The sequence below is a fragment of the Ochotona princeps genome, chromosome 6 (genome assembly GCF_030435755.1).
Source record: "Ochotona princeps isolate mOchPri1 chromosome 6, mOchPri1.hap1, whole genome shotgun sequence".
NCBI classification, from domain to species: Eukaryota; Metazoa; Chordata; class Mammalia; order Lagomorpha; family Ochotonidae; genus Ochotona; species Ochotona princeps.
Window position 1 is genome coordinate 6,305,840 of NC_080837.1, and position 13,204 is coordinate 6,319,043.

The 13,204-nt window shown below is 57.5% G+C and overlaps 2 protein-coding genes across 3 annotated transcripts; both read right to left on the reverse strand.

The window, feature by feature from the left end:
- Positions 1-225: 225 nt before the first annotated feature.
- Positions 226-9,964, reverse strand: WDR73 (WD repeat domain 73). The gene is made up of 8 exons (XM_004594678.2): positions 9,899-9,964; positions 9,620-9,687; positions 9,328-9,416; positions 8,159-8,247; positions 7,627-7,691; positions 2,431-2,595; positions 1,769-2,134; positions 226-880 (listed from the first exon to the last, which is right to left on the reverse strand). Exons 1-8 carry the CDS (start codon positions 9,937-9,939, stop codon positions 651-653), a joined length of 1,113 nt encoding a protein of 370 aa, XP_004594735.1. The 5' UTR covers positions 9,940-9,964; the 3' UTR covers positions 226-650.
- Positions 9,965-10,558: 594 nt separating this feature from the next.
- NMB (neuromedin B) lies at positions 10,559-12,718 on the reverse strand. 2 transcript variants are annotated; one of them, XM_058665310.1, is made up of 3 exons: positions 12,491-12,718; positions 11,832-12,004; positions 10,559-10,653 (listed from the first exon to the last, which is right to left on the reverse strand). In XM_058665310.1, exons 1-3 carry the CDS (start codon positions 12,645-12,647, stop codon positions 10,618-10,620), a joined length of 366 nt encoding a protein of 121 aa, XP_058521293.1. In that variant the 5' UTR covers positions 12,648-12,718; the 3' UTR covers positions 10,559-10,617. The 2 variants fall into 2 exon arrangements, with proteins under 2 accessions (XP_058521293.1, XP_012785103.2); XM_012929649.2 differs by lacking the exon at positions 10,559-10,653 and having other exon boundaries at positions 10,779-12,004.
- Positions 12,719-13,204: the final 486 nt, after the last annotated feature.

A 13,204-nucleotide genomic window follows, 5' to 3' on the forward strand; every position in this document is an offset into this window, starting at 1 on the left:
GACAGAGGCTGACTTGATGCCTGGGGAGCTGGCCTCCCGCACCCCCGCCAGGTGCTAACTTCCTGCGCCACCTGTGCCATGAGTTCACAGTGGCCTGACATGTCGGGGCTCCCAGCTCTGGCTGACTTTCCCAAGGTCACGGGCTGGTCAAGGCTGCAGCAGAAGCCAGCAGAGAAGCTGCATCAGCAGGAGTGTTGTGAGCCAGGTAAAAATTACAAATTGACTTTTGTTTTCAGGGAAACAAAGAACTGAGTCTTTTGATTAACGGAAACAGGACGTGACCCTATAACTGATGTCCAGCTTCAAAGGTTGTAATCAAAAACTCCCAGAATGTTTTAGTTGCAGTAATCAGGCCTGATAGAAATTTGGCTATAACCTGTCTACTGTTGCTTCTCTAACTTTGCTTGCTTGCTTGCTTGTCTGTGTGAACATCACAGACATGCATAGGACTTTCCTGTTTGCTCTGGGCCCCCAGGAGTGTCCCTGGGGACAGCTGGGGGCAGTCCCATACCAGGAGGCCTGTAAGGCAGTATGAGGCACCAACAGAGGGGCCTCATATGGTTTTTGTCCTTAAAACCCCTTGCAGCGGGACTGTCTCCTACAGGCTGCTTCTGACAGGGGGCTGTCAATGGCCGGCTAATAAAGACTTCTCAAACTTTGGAGTCCACCCAATCCCACACGTGCAGAGAGGCGTCACTGGCTGCTGACAACAGGGTCCTCTGCCTGCAGGGGTGCCAGGTGTGGCTGGTGACCAGGGGCCTGGGGTCTACGTCATCTCCATCCGGGAAGAGGTGGCCTCTGTGAGTGAAGCGAGGTTTCACACGATGCCCTGAGGCAGCCCAGGAACTGACGTCATAGATCTGGACTGTTCCGTCGAAGCCTAAGAGCACAGGGGAGTAGGGGGGCAGTGAGTCCCTGACCCGCTCCTTCACCTAGTGCGGGCACCGTGGCAGGCCACGGGCCAAGGACGCCAATGGCGAGGCATGTGGAGACCAAGCCCATTGTGCTAGGCCTAAGGCCGTGTGAGGCTGGGGTGCTGACGGTCCCTGGAGAATCCCAAGATTAGGAGACTTCACAAACCTCTCCAATGTCCCACCCCTCCCAGCCCTGGCCACCTGGGGGTCCCTCTTAGCACCTCCTGGACAGAGGAAGTGGAAGCCCAAGTGGGGAACGCCCTTGTGGCCTCCAATGACTGGCTGTACCCCCAGTCCTAATGCCCAGCCTGCCGTCTTCCAGCTTCTAAGCTGGCTTCTTCTCTCCTGCTTTCCATACCCCAACTGCCACCCCCTCTTCCGCTTCTCCTAGCTGTTCCTTTGAGGCCCTCCTCCCCTCACCAGCTGAGTGCCACTGGCTGTATCCCAGACCTGTATCCATCCCCCATGCCACTGCCACCCTGCAACAAGGTTCCTGTCTGGCCAGACCTGGGCATCACCAATCCCGCTGACTATTCACAACTCAAGTTGTGAGTTTGTACTCAGCAGCTGAGGTACAACCCAGGGACCACTAGCTCTCTCCTGGGGCAGTGCCCTGGCTCCCCCAGCATAGTGCCAGCTGACTGAACTTAGACCGGGTTCTGAGGGTGGGGTGGGCCTGCCCCAGAGGACCCTGGCCAGCTGATGTGGAGCTTCTCTGTGCACAATGTACCTTGTAGAGATAGGCAGAGAGAAAGGGAGAGACAGGGAAAGAGGGAGAAAGGAGGAGAGAAACCCCCCATTGCTACACATACACAGCAACACACCAACATACCCAGAACCGGGCACAGTGGTACCTGAAATGGCTAAGCAATTGTCGAGACCTGGAGCCCAGGTCACACGCAGCAGCTCCGGGTTGGGGCTGGGTGTGGGCACTGCACATTGGACCAAGCTCACAGGCTGGCTGAGGGCCCGGGTGTCGAGAAGGCGGAGGTGCCCATTGGAGCCAAGGCTGGCGATGTGGGGTCCAGGGCCCAGGCCCCTGCCCCCAACTTCTGCACACCAACTCTTTCCACCAAGGTCAGGGCTGGGACAGGGCCCCTCCAATGGTGCCCACTTCTGGCGGGTGTCAACAAGCCCCAGGCGGCCTGAGCTACAGCAGAAAGCAAAGGTGTCTGCATCCAGGACCTGCAGGCTACTCAGCTCCTCACTGTCCCCGATGCCTGCAAAAAAGGTGCCTGTGTCAGCTGTGGCTGCAAGGGCGTCCACTCCCACCAGTGCCAGGCTGGCACAGGGTGGTCACTCCCACTAATGCCAGGCAGGACCAGCCCCATATCTCCCGCCCACTGCCTCTTGCCACCACTGCTGACTCAGCCTGGTGGGCCGGTCCCTTGGGGCAGCTTCTTCCCTCCCCACAAGGAGAGGCCTGAGGCTCAGGCACTGCGCCTAGCTCCCACGCTCAGGGCTGGACCAGGTCTCAAGCATGTCAGGTGGGTGTGGGCGGTGGAGTGGGCAGTACCTGAGGCGTACGTGGTCTTCTGCGACTCCAGGTCCACAACCTTCAGGCCACGGAGCTTCACCCCGTGGAGGACCCCGGGGGCTGCAGAGGCAAACACGGCCACCCGAGGCCAGAGGCTCCCCTCTGTCTCATGCCCGGGAATAGTGCTGACCGCTTCGATGACATCTGCAGTGGAGAGGGAAGAGGCTGAAACCCAAAACCTTCCTGCAGGTGTAACCCCTTGGGCTACATTTGCATTTCTCAAACTGCGGAAGCTCTTCAGCTGCTTTGAGCTTTTCTGGGACGGGTTCCCCAAATGGGAAGAATGAATCATCACAGCCACCTCAGACCCCAAAAGCAGGGCTGCCTTTGTGGTTCTCTAGAGAATGAGCAGAGGAAAAGGCCACGCCAGCGGAAAGAAGGGGGCACAAATCACGAACTCGCCGTGCTTCTCCAAAAACACCTTGTATGACCTCAAGCGTGTGCTCCAGGCAAGCGAGGCTGGTTTAGGCTGCAACTGCCATGCTCTCAATGGGAACAAGACGTGGCTGGTGCTGCAGGTGAGCCACCCCCGGGTCACCCACATCCCACATTGGAGCCAGGTTGCATCCTGGATGCTCCACTTCCAATTCAGCATTCTGCTAACTCAGCAGGTGGAAACGGAAGCACTTGGGCTTCTGCCACCTACACGCGAGACTTCCTGCCTCCTGTACACATCTGGAGGATGGGAGATATCCTTGTCTCTATATCTCTCTGATGCTTTGCTTTGGCCTTTCAAATAAGATCAAACAAACGAAGAAGTCAGGGGCAAAGGGGCAAGGATGGGGATGTTGTGGCACAGAGGATTAAGTGGCCAAATTTGCCTCCAGGAACACTGTCCCGTCCTTGTAAGGAAGGAGCTCTTCTGGGGAGCCGAGCTTTTCAGGGGTATGGCTGCCCCCAGGAGTGTGCCCTAAACCAGGTGTCACTTCTCAAACATCTGACCTCTCCTGGGAGGAAGGAGAGACTAGAAAACAAACACTCTCTGAGGAAATTCTACCAAGCCCACCAGCCCAGCCATCCGACAGACAGATAAGCACTTCGGGGACCCTGCAGACAAAGGGGCTGGTTTTCAGAGAGCACATTGGCTGGCTACAGTAGAACGAGCCAGGCTGCTCAGCAGGGGCTTCGGCCCAGCCGTGTCACACCAACAGCAACGGGAGGGCGGCCCCAGCAGACCAACAGTTCTGGTCCATCCGGAAGCAGCAAGCTATTCACTTGCACCCTTCAGCCTCTGTTGGTGGGCTCAGCTGCCCAGGGAAAGGCCACAGCCTAAGTCGGGGCTCCGGCCCTTCCCAGGCTGCACACGCCTGCCCGAGGCAGCTCACAGGAGTGCAATGAGGCAGCCCTGCTTCCCGCCACCCTGCAGACTCTGATGAGGCCCGATTATCTGGAGGCAAAGAAGCTTCCAGATGGGAGGTCCCTGGTCAGCCTATGTTTACAAGACAAGTTTGCTCTCTTGTAATGAATATAAAATCCATGCAGTGGTTCTGTGAATCTGCCGGCGGGTCCTGTCGCAGGTGTGCCGACAAACAGGTTTCCCAACACTGAGGCCGGAGCCACTCCCGGGATCCCAGGAGATGCACCACGATCCTCTCAGGCTTCCGGACTTCTAGGAAGTGGCTGGCAAGTTCTCCCTTGACTTGGAACAGCTGGCAATAAGCTAGAGGAAAATGGGTCCAAGTGATGTAGCTTTCTGTACCCGTGGAGTATCACGCCAAGCCCCTTGGGACCACAAGCTCCCCTCAGGCTTGTAGTCACAAGCGCCCCATAACGTCTGGTCCCCAGGCACCATCATGACAAAAGCAGCTCCCTAGTGGTTTTAAGAATCCTCTCTGGGGCTGGAGCAGCGGCAAAGCAGGCGAAGCTACAAACAGGTCAGGGTCAAGTGTATATCCACCTGTAACAAGGTGGACTCTGAAGCTTCCCTCCCGCAAGATCAACTCCAGGCACACTGGAGACCCAAAACAACACAACTTCTGAAAAAGCACGTGCCCAGGAAGTACTGAGCGCTCTCACTCGACCAGACAGACAGCACAAAGTGTGCAAAACACCTTCATGGGACTTTCACCAGGTACATGAGTGGCTAATAAGCACGTGAAAGGACATTTGCTACTATTAGTCATTAATGACACGCAAATAAAAACCTAGGGCCACGCAACTTCACACCCTTTAGAACGCCTTCATAAAACAGACAAAGGGCCCAGCACGGTAACCTAGAGGCTTAAGTGCTCGCCTTGCATGCGCTGGGATCCTATATAGGGGCACTGGTTCGTGTCATGGCTGCTCCACTTCTCATCCAGCTCCTTGCTTGTGGGCTGGGAAAGCAGTGGAGGACGGCCCAAAGCCTTGGGACCCTACACCCATGTGAGAGACCTGGAAGAGGCTCCTGACTCCTGGCTTTGGGCTGGGAAAGCAGTGGAGGACGGCCCAAAGCCTTGGGACCCTACACCCATGTGAGAGACCTGGAAGAGGCTCCTGACTCCTGGCTTTGGATCAGCTCAGTTCTGGCTATTGCAGTAACTTGGGGAGTGAACCAGCAGATATAAGATTTTTCTCTCGGGCCCAGCGGCGTGGCCTAGCAGCTAAAGTCCTCACCTTGAACGCGCCAGGATCCCATATGGGCACCGGTTCTAATCCCGGCAGCTCCACTTCCCATCCACTCCCTGCTTGTGGCCTGGGAAAGCAGTCGAGGATGGCCCAAAGCTTTGGGATCCTGCACCCGCGTGGGAGACCTGGAGAAAGTTCCTGGTTCCTGGTTTCGGATCAGCACAGCACCGGCCGTTGTGGCTCACTTGGAGAGTGAATCATTGGACGGATGGAAGATCTTCCTCTCTGTCTCTCCTCCTCTCTGTATATCTGACTTTGTAATAAAAATAAACAAATCTTAAAAAAAAAAAAGATTTTTCTCTCTGTCACTCCTTTCTGTAGATCTGCTCTTCCAATAAAAACAAATCTACAAAAAAAAAAAAAAAAAAAAGGAAGAAGAAAGAAATGCTGGGGAAGAAAGAAACATGAATCCTGGGACTGGTGCTGTGGCACTGTGAGTTACGTCACTGCTTGCTACACAAGCATCTCGTACTGGAGCCCCAGTTCCTGTGCCGGCTGCTCCACTTCTATCCCAGCTCCTTGCTAAAGTGCCCGGGAGGCAGCAGGTGATGGCCCAAGTGCTTGGGCCTCTGTCGCTCATGTGGGTGACCTGCATGGAGTTCTAGCTCCTGGCTTTAGCCCAGCCCAGCCCCAGCTATTGCAGTCATTTGTGGGAAGTGAAGAAACAGATAGAAGAGCTCTTTCTTTTAAATAAATAGCCCTTAATATAAGAAAAATGAGCTGGTGGAAATCCCAATGAGGCCATTTTGGGAAAGTCTGAAAGAATTCCTTAAAAAAAAAAAAGTCGAATTTACTATCAACCCAGCAATTCCATTCCTACATGTCTCCCCAAGGGAAATGAAAACACACACAAACAGCACCATTACGCACTCCAGCTGAGACAGGGACCTGCCAACTGACGCGCGGGCAGTCCATGGCTCACCTCCACGGTGAGAGCTACCAGCCACGAGAGGAGCACACTGTGACACACGCCCTGACACGGAAGAACAGCATAAGCACTGTGCTAAGTGCAGGACAGCAGACACAAGACCCTGTAGTCTGATTTCATGAGTGTGAAACATCCAGAAAAGGCAGCTCTACAACACAGAAAACAGACACAGGGCTGCCTCGGGCAGGGGGCAGGATGGGAACGAACAGAAAATAGCTGTGCGATGGCTCAGCAGGCTGATCCTGCACCTGCAAGCTGGCATCCCAGGTAGGCGCTGTTTGTGTCCCAGCTGCTCCACTTCCCATCCAGCTCCCTGCTTGTGACCTGGGAAAGCAGTCGAGCACAGCCCAAAGCCTTGAGACCCTGCACCTGGAAGAAGACCCAGAAGTTCCTGGCTCCTGGCTTTGGCTCAGCTCAACTCTGGCCACTGCAGTCACTTGGAGAGTGAACCAGCAGATGGCAGATCTTTCTCTTTGTAAATCTGTCTTTCCAATACGAATAAACAAATCTTCAAATTTTTTTTAAATTAAAGAAAATAGCACAACGGATTCATTTAAAAATTATGTATTTATTGTTTTGAAAGGCAGAATGATGAATAAAGAGGAAGAGGGATCTTTTATTTGCTGGTTCACTGCCCAAATGGCCAAAACAGCCAGGTCTGGACCAGACTGAAGCCAGGAGCCTAGAACTTCATCTTGGTTTCTCTTATGCGTGGCAGGGGCCCAAGTTCTTGTGCCATCACCCACTGCCTTCCCAAGCCTTTTGGCAGTAATCTGAAACAGAAGTGGAGCAGCTGGGACTTGAACTGGTGCTCCGATATGAGATGTCGGTGCCCCAAGCAGCAGCTCAACCTACTGAGACACAACACCGTCCGAGCATAGTAGATCTTACTAGGGTGACAAAAATGTTCCAGAACTGACACCTGGTGATGGTCGGACAACTTGCTCAATTTATTAAAAGAATAACTGAAAGTACACTTGGAATGGGCAAGTTTTATGATATGAAACAGACCTCAATAAAACTACATGCATATAAAAAGACTGACCATTAACCCAGGGACACAACCAACCGGAAGCTACAGCAGCGTGCCAGGGAAGCAGGGAAAGCTGCGGGGCCCCAGGAAGTACTTCTGCAGCAGCGGGGGTGGGCAGGAAGCTCCCAAGGGAGGCAGGGATGCATTGGGCGGTGGGCAATGGTGTGCACCTCTGTGCACATGTAAGCAGGCCTCTGTGCACATGTAAGCAGTCCCCCCACTGCGGGGACTGTGCTGTTCCTCTCGCCCTACGTGCAGCAGCTCCTGAGAGGGAGACCAACTAGCCACGCCTCCTGTCCACTAGCTGTCTTCCTGCCTCGGATGCGCAGGTGTGCCTGCGTCGAGAGCACCTCCTCACGGCCTTCTCCTCGGCCAGAGGTGAGCTTTTCCGAGCAGTTCATCTGCCCCTGTCCAGAGCTGGTCAATGCAATTCCAGGAGGAACTCCAGGAAGCTCCATCGGGGGTGGTAAGCCATGCTGCGGTCTTGAACTCCCCTTGCTTACAACGAAAGCAAATACTGTACGCTCATTCCCCCAGGCCTCGAGTCTCTATTTCTTATCTGGAAGTATAAGGGCTGTGAGTCACATACCAAGTTAAGGTCACTCACCATTGTCCTCTGCGACTTGCCACACCTGCAGGTGACCACCTGGAAGGCCACTGGTCACCAGCAACCTGTTCAGGACAGACAGGAAATCTGTGTCCAGACAGTGGGGTGCTCACCCTGTATTCCCCATCAGCCATTCAGTATGGGATCCCTCCACTTCCAAATCACAGAAAACTGCAGGACCATGCAGTCGAACCACAATCAGGAGAGGAGAAGCGTGCTTACTCCACTGTGGGGACAGGGTCATGGCACAGGGGAGTCACAAAGCTATGTGCCTGCAAGTCATCAGGTTGCCTCGAGGACACAACTGCCCTGGCCCATGGGCCAGCAGCTTCCTGCCAGCTCTCAGAGAGCTGGTGCACCCCACTTTCCTGATTTCACACCTGTGCTGGGTAGCTAGCAGAGGAGACAGGGGCAAGTGTGGGCCACAGCTGTTGTCCTGCACACATGCACAGGGGGCAGGGTGTGGATCTGGTGGGATCCCCGGGCACAGGCAGCCCTCATGGGAAGGTCAGGGTCACCGAACTGGCCTTACCTGGTGTCTGGCACGTGCTTCAGATCAAACACAGGACCATCTGAAAACCCTCCATGGCTCACCTTGAAGTCTCTTTCTGGGTGCAAGCCCTGAAATTAGAAGCAGAGGCTGATCAGCACTCGTGCTCCCCAGGGCCTCTCCACCAGGCTCTAGATGCAGCCACACTCCTGCCCTGAGCTCGCTGGGCAGGCAGCCCAGGAGCTCCCCAAGGGCCTTGCTGGGTGACTGCAAACGTCCATCTCTGCAGCTCACACACCCTCTGCCCATCTGAAGCCCTCTAGACCCTTCCACTCCAGTACTCACGGTATACACCAATCCTTCCCGGTGAGTCCCCACGGGGTTTGCGGGTTCCCCAAGGGTGGAGGCATGTGCCCAAATCTGCCCCACCCTGCTACAGGACACCGGGGAATTCTTGCAGTGACTCCACTGTAACAACTGCAGCTCAGCACTCGATTCTCATGCCACACAGTTAGAGCTTTCTTGCCAATCCGAAGCCAGGATCCAGGAGCTTCTTCAGCATCTCCCATGCAGGTTCAGGGTCCCAAGGCTTTGGGCCCTCCTCGACTGCTTTCCCAGGCCTCTCCTCATGCTCCCATCCCCGCTCACCCAGCCCCTCCTCCTTCCTGCTCCTGGACCCTTCTCTGAGCCAACCTCTGGGCCCCCCGCAACCTCAATCATGACTGAGAACCCTGGCTGCCCACCTCTCCTCCGGCCCAACCTCCTCGTCATCTTTTGCCCTCACCATAGATGTGGAGCAGGTGTCACTGCCAACTGCTCACATGGAGTGACTTTTTCAACGCTAGTGGGGGAGGACTGGATGGCCCCGGTGGGGAGCTGCCCACTCTCCTCCCCTTGTGTTCTCTCCCCGCGTCTTCCCTTTCAGAGTCTCCTCTCTCCTGGGGACCACTTTGCCCTCTGAGGCCGCTGTCTCCTCTCTCTCTGGTTCCTGGAACACCCGACCTTCCTCTCAGGCCTGGGACTTCTTCATACCAGAAGCCGACCTCTCCCACAAGCAGCCTGGTGCGGACCATGGCACTCCGCTATGCACAGCCGCATCCCTCTATCACACTCCGAGAGCCGGCCTCGATTCCAAGGCAAAGCCTGCGGGAGCTAACCCAAGCCCTACAGGTGTTTGTTAAATAAATAGAAGCTTCGGAATGTCGAGTTACCTGGTTTTCTGTCACAGAAAGTCGGGGCGGTAACAGGAGGTGAAGAATCTCGTTCTTTTTCAGGCTTTCATAGCCAGCAACAAAGACTCCTGGAAAAAAAGCAACAGAAGTAGCTGCAGCAACCGGTTGGACTGCAGCAGACCTTGGCAGCGTCTGCAAAATCCAGGGGAGACGGGATGGAGGGCAGCCCCTTGCCCAGCCGCACGGGCGGGGCGCCGGACGGGCTCCCCACGAATCGCCCGGGTTCCCCCAGGCGAGTCCACCTCCTTCGGGGCCAGCAGGGCGCCGTTACCTCTGTTCCCGATCCACTCCAGGACTCGAGTGGCTCCCGAGAGGTCGAACGCGTGGAAATCCTGGTACCTGCACAATTCAAACGGCGCCACAATCAGCGGGCGCCCGGCACCGCGCAGGTGCCCCGGACGCTTGGAGCACAGCACCCCGCCACCCACGTGCGCCACCACGCGCGCCGCGCCCGCACCGACCCGGGCTAGCCAGGGTTCTCGGCGCTGTCCCGCCTGTCCGGCCAGCCCCAAGGCTCAGAGCCAGACCCCCAAGTCCCCAAGAAGCTTACAAGCGCAACGATTCCACCAACCAGTCCTCCGCGGACTCCATGGCAACGACCACTTCCGGCACCCCGCTTCCGCCGCCGAGCCTTCCGGGGCGGACGCTTCCCTCTCGCGAGAGGCGGGGCGGGGCCGAAGGTATCCCACGTGTTCGAGTCCGCTTTCCCCGTCAGGGTTTCTTGGGGCGCCAAGCTCGAAAGTGACAATAAGACCGGGGCTTCCCCGCGGTCAGCTCCCGGCGCTGCCCCAGGTCCCCCCAAGTGCTTAAGCCCGGAGCGCCCTGCTGAGGACTCATGACGAGGTAGGGAGGCGCCGCAGGGTGCACTTGCCGACCCGGCTGTCCAGGCTTCCCCTCCCAGAGAGGGGAGGAGGAGAACTCCAGGCACGCTGCAGACGCCGGCCGCTGGTGGAAAAGGTGAAGGAACGGGCGCCAGGCTGGTGGCGCTTCCCGGAGCCTAGCCCCTCTCCCGCCCACCCTCCCGCGCAGCTGGAAGGAGAGGCCCACACACACACGGTCCATGTGAAGAGTACGCTTTATTCACAGCTTCACCAGAGGGAAACAGAATGTCGTGTGCATCCCCGCCAGGGTCTGGCCACCCCAACCGGCATCGCGGTCATGGAGTAACGGGGCTGGAGGCCCGGAGTTGCGGTCCAGAGGGGCTCCATCCCAGTTTCCCTGGCTCGGCTCGGTCTCGGGCGGGCTGTCCTGTTCTCCCCCTTGCTGACATCAATTCTGCAGCCTGCGCACCAAGGGCCCGCTGTCCTGCAGGAAAACATAGGTGGGAGTTGAGCCTCTTCCTACTGAGGTGGGGGCAGGGCAGGCTCCTGGCTTCTTTCTCCCAGAAGGGGCTGGAAGGAGTCAGGGTTCTTGCCCTCTCACTGAGGCCTGCTCCTTCTGAGGTGCCCTTGGGACTCTCAGTCCGCCCACCTGAGCCCTTGGAGAGCTGGCAGGAGGCTTTGGGCTACAGGCAGGGGTGCTGGCTGGGGCTGGAGGCAGATGCTGGGATTGCTCAGGAAATGCTGTTGTTGTCCGGTTCCATAATGTGCATACTCCATGCCAGACACAGAGAGAGTGTGAAGGGGAGGTGGCAGTAAGCACTGCTAGCAGCTCCCACTCCTCCGAGGTGTTCTGGGCACATGACATAAATGATCTCCCTGGCTGGGAGAAGGCCCGTTACCCTCTGCATCTCTTAGATGAAGGGGACAGGGTGGAGACATTCCTAGGGGCACACAGCTACCAAGGAGCAGGGTGATGAGGAGCCCAAGGCTCTCATTCTGCCTTCCACGCATGGCCCCAAGTCCCAGGTAAGATGGTTCACGGTGAGATGGGAGCAGGAGCCAGGGCCACCACTCAGCTGGATTGCGTGGGGTCAGTGGTTTACAGCCCACAATAATGTAGGCACCTTCCCCTTCTCTCCACCCCACGGGGCATCTGGGGATGTCTGCAGGCCCCTTCAGGGGAGGGGGCGGTGATCAGAGATGCTGCATATAACCAAAGCCTTGCTGCTGGCTATGAGAGGCCCGTGCGGGAATGCCAAGGGCACGGTCAAGACAAAAGAAGGCCCAGGTGTTGGCTTGGCTGCTGGCTTCCCTCTACATCTCTAGGCCTCAGGGTTCCAGTTCTAGCTACAAGTCTGGGCAGGGCCCAGTAAAGGTGGATGTGGTCAGTGCAGCAGGGGGCACGTGGTAGGGAGGGCAAAGTTGTCAGGACCAGGAGATCCTGCCAGTGGTCGGGTGGAGGAGGGGCAGGGGCTTGTGCATGGCTGTCTGCTGGGGCGGGGGGTCAGCTTCCTTGTTGCAATGTTCCCCTCTCTGAGCCCCTGACTAGAGGGAGGACCTGGGCTCCACAGCCATCACCAAGCTGTATGTCCAACACTGAGTGATGGTTCCCCCCACTGGCTGAGCCCTGCTGGCCCCAGTGCTGGGCAGGGCGTGGCTCACCTGGGCCTGGACTGCGGGGCTGCTGACGCTCATGCCCAAAGCTTTCTGTAGCAGCAGGACCCCGAGCAGATCGTGACTCAGCTGCAGCCTCTGGCCCCGTGGGCTGGCAGGGGAAACAGTCCCCAGTGGAGCAGGGCCAGCCAGCTCCAGGCTCTTCTTGCCCATGAAGTGACCTAGAAAGGAGGTGTTGAGGCCCAGAGAGGCTAGGGAGTAAGGGTGGGACCTCAGTGGGAGGTTTCCCCCTCGCCCCCCTGCAGGAACACGTGACACCTGTCTCTCCATGGATAGACCTGCAGAGATGTCTGGGTGGCTGCAGGACCCCCTGCCTTGGCTCTTCTGAACAGGGTGTAGAAGGGGGCCCTGCTGCTTGCAAGCCTGGGGAGGGGAGCTCAGAAAGGGGTGCAGCGCTGCAGACAGGAGACCCACCACAGGCTGCACAGTCTGGCCTGAGGGCAGGCACAGCAGGCTGGCAGGCAACTGGGATCCAGCCCAGCCCTGCCTTTGGCTGCTCACCATCAAGTTCCCCCTCTAAATGGGACCAGTCCCCGTCCTCACTTGCTCTGCTCCAGTCTCCTTGGTGAGGGGTGAATTAGGGTTGGCTAAGGAATTGAGATCTGGGCAGGGTGAAGGGGATCCACCATCCGCCCCCAAAAACTCACCGGTGGCCCAGAGGTTGCCCCGTGGGTACACTCGGGTCTTGATGGCTCGGCCGCGGGACTCCGGGAGATCCCAGCCAAGGGGGGCCGCGCCGGCGGCAAGCAGGGCAAGGAGCAGGAGGCCACCCAGCAGCCGCGCGCCCCCCGGCTGCCGGGCCATGGCTGTGCGGCTGGCGGCGGACTCTAGCGCTCCCTGCTTCCAGAGCTTTAAACCCGCGCCTCCGGGGGCGGAGCTTGTGCCCCGCCAAACCCGAGCCCGCCCCGCCGCACTCCTGGCGGGGCCTGCCGCTGCTGGGGTCTGGGTCAGGAGCCTTGCCCATGGACGCGCACAGCCGCCGTGAGCTCACGCCTTCAGGATCCAGACCCGGGTCACAAGAGCCATGACCACCCCGGCGCATCCTCGTGGTTCCTGGAAGACACAGGCACTTTGGCAGTCCTGTTTAATACTGCCAAGCACTAGACCAGCTCCAGTTACTCTCCATCACTTATCCCCTTTCTGCCCTGCCCTCGTTTTGCCCAGCTGGTCACCTCGCCAGGTGCTGTGTCAGGAATCAGGAGGGTGCAGCGGAAAGAGCACTGGATCAGGGGTCCATAGAAAAGTAAGATGGTGAGGTCCTCATTGCCCTATTTAGTAATTTCACACCCCCAGCCCACCCTGGCTTCAGGAGCAGGGAAGGCACTTTGCAGTTTAGTTCTGCTTTTAACCTTGACTTTGCC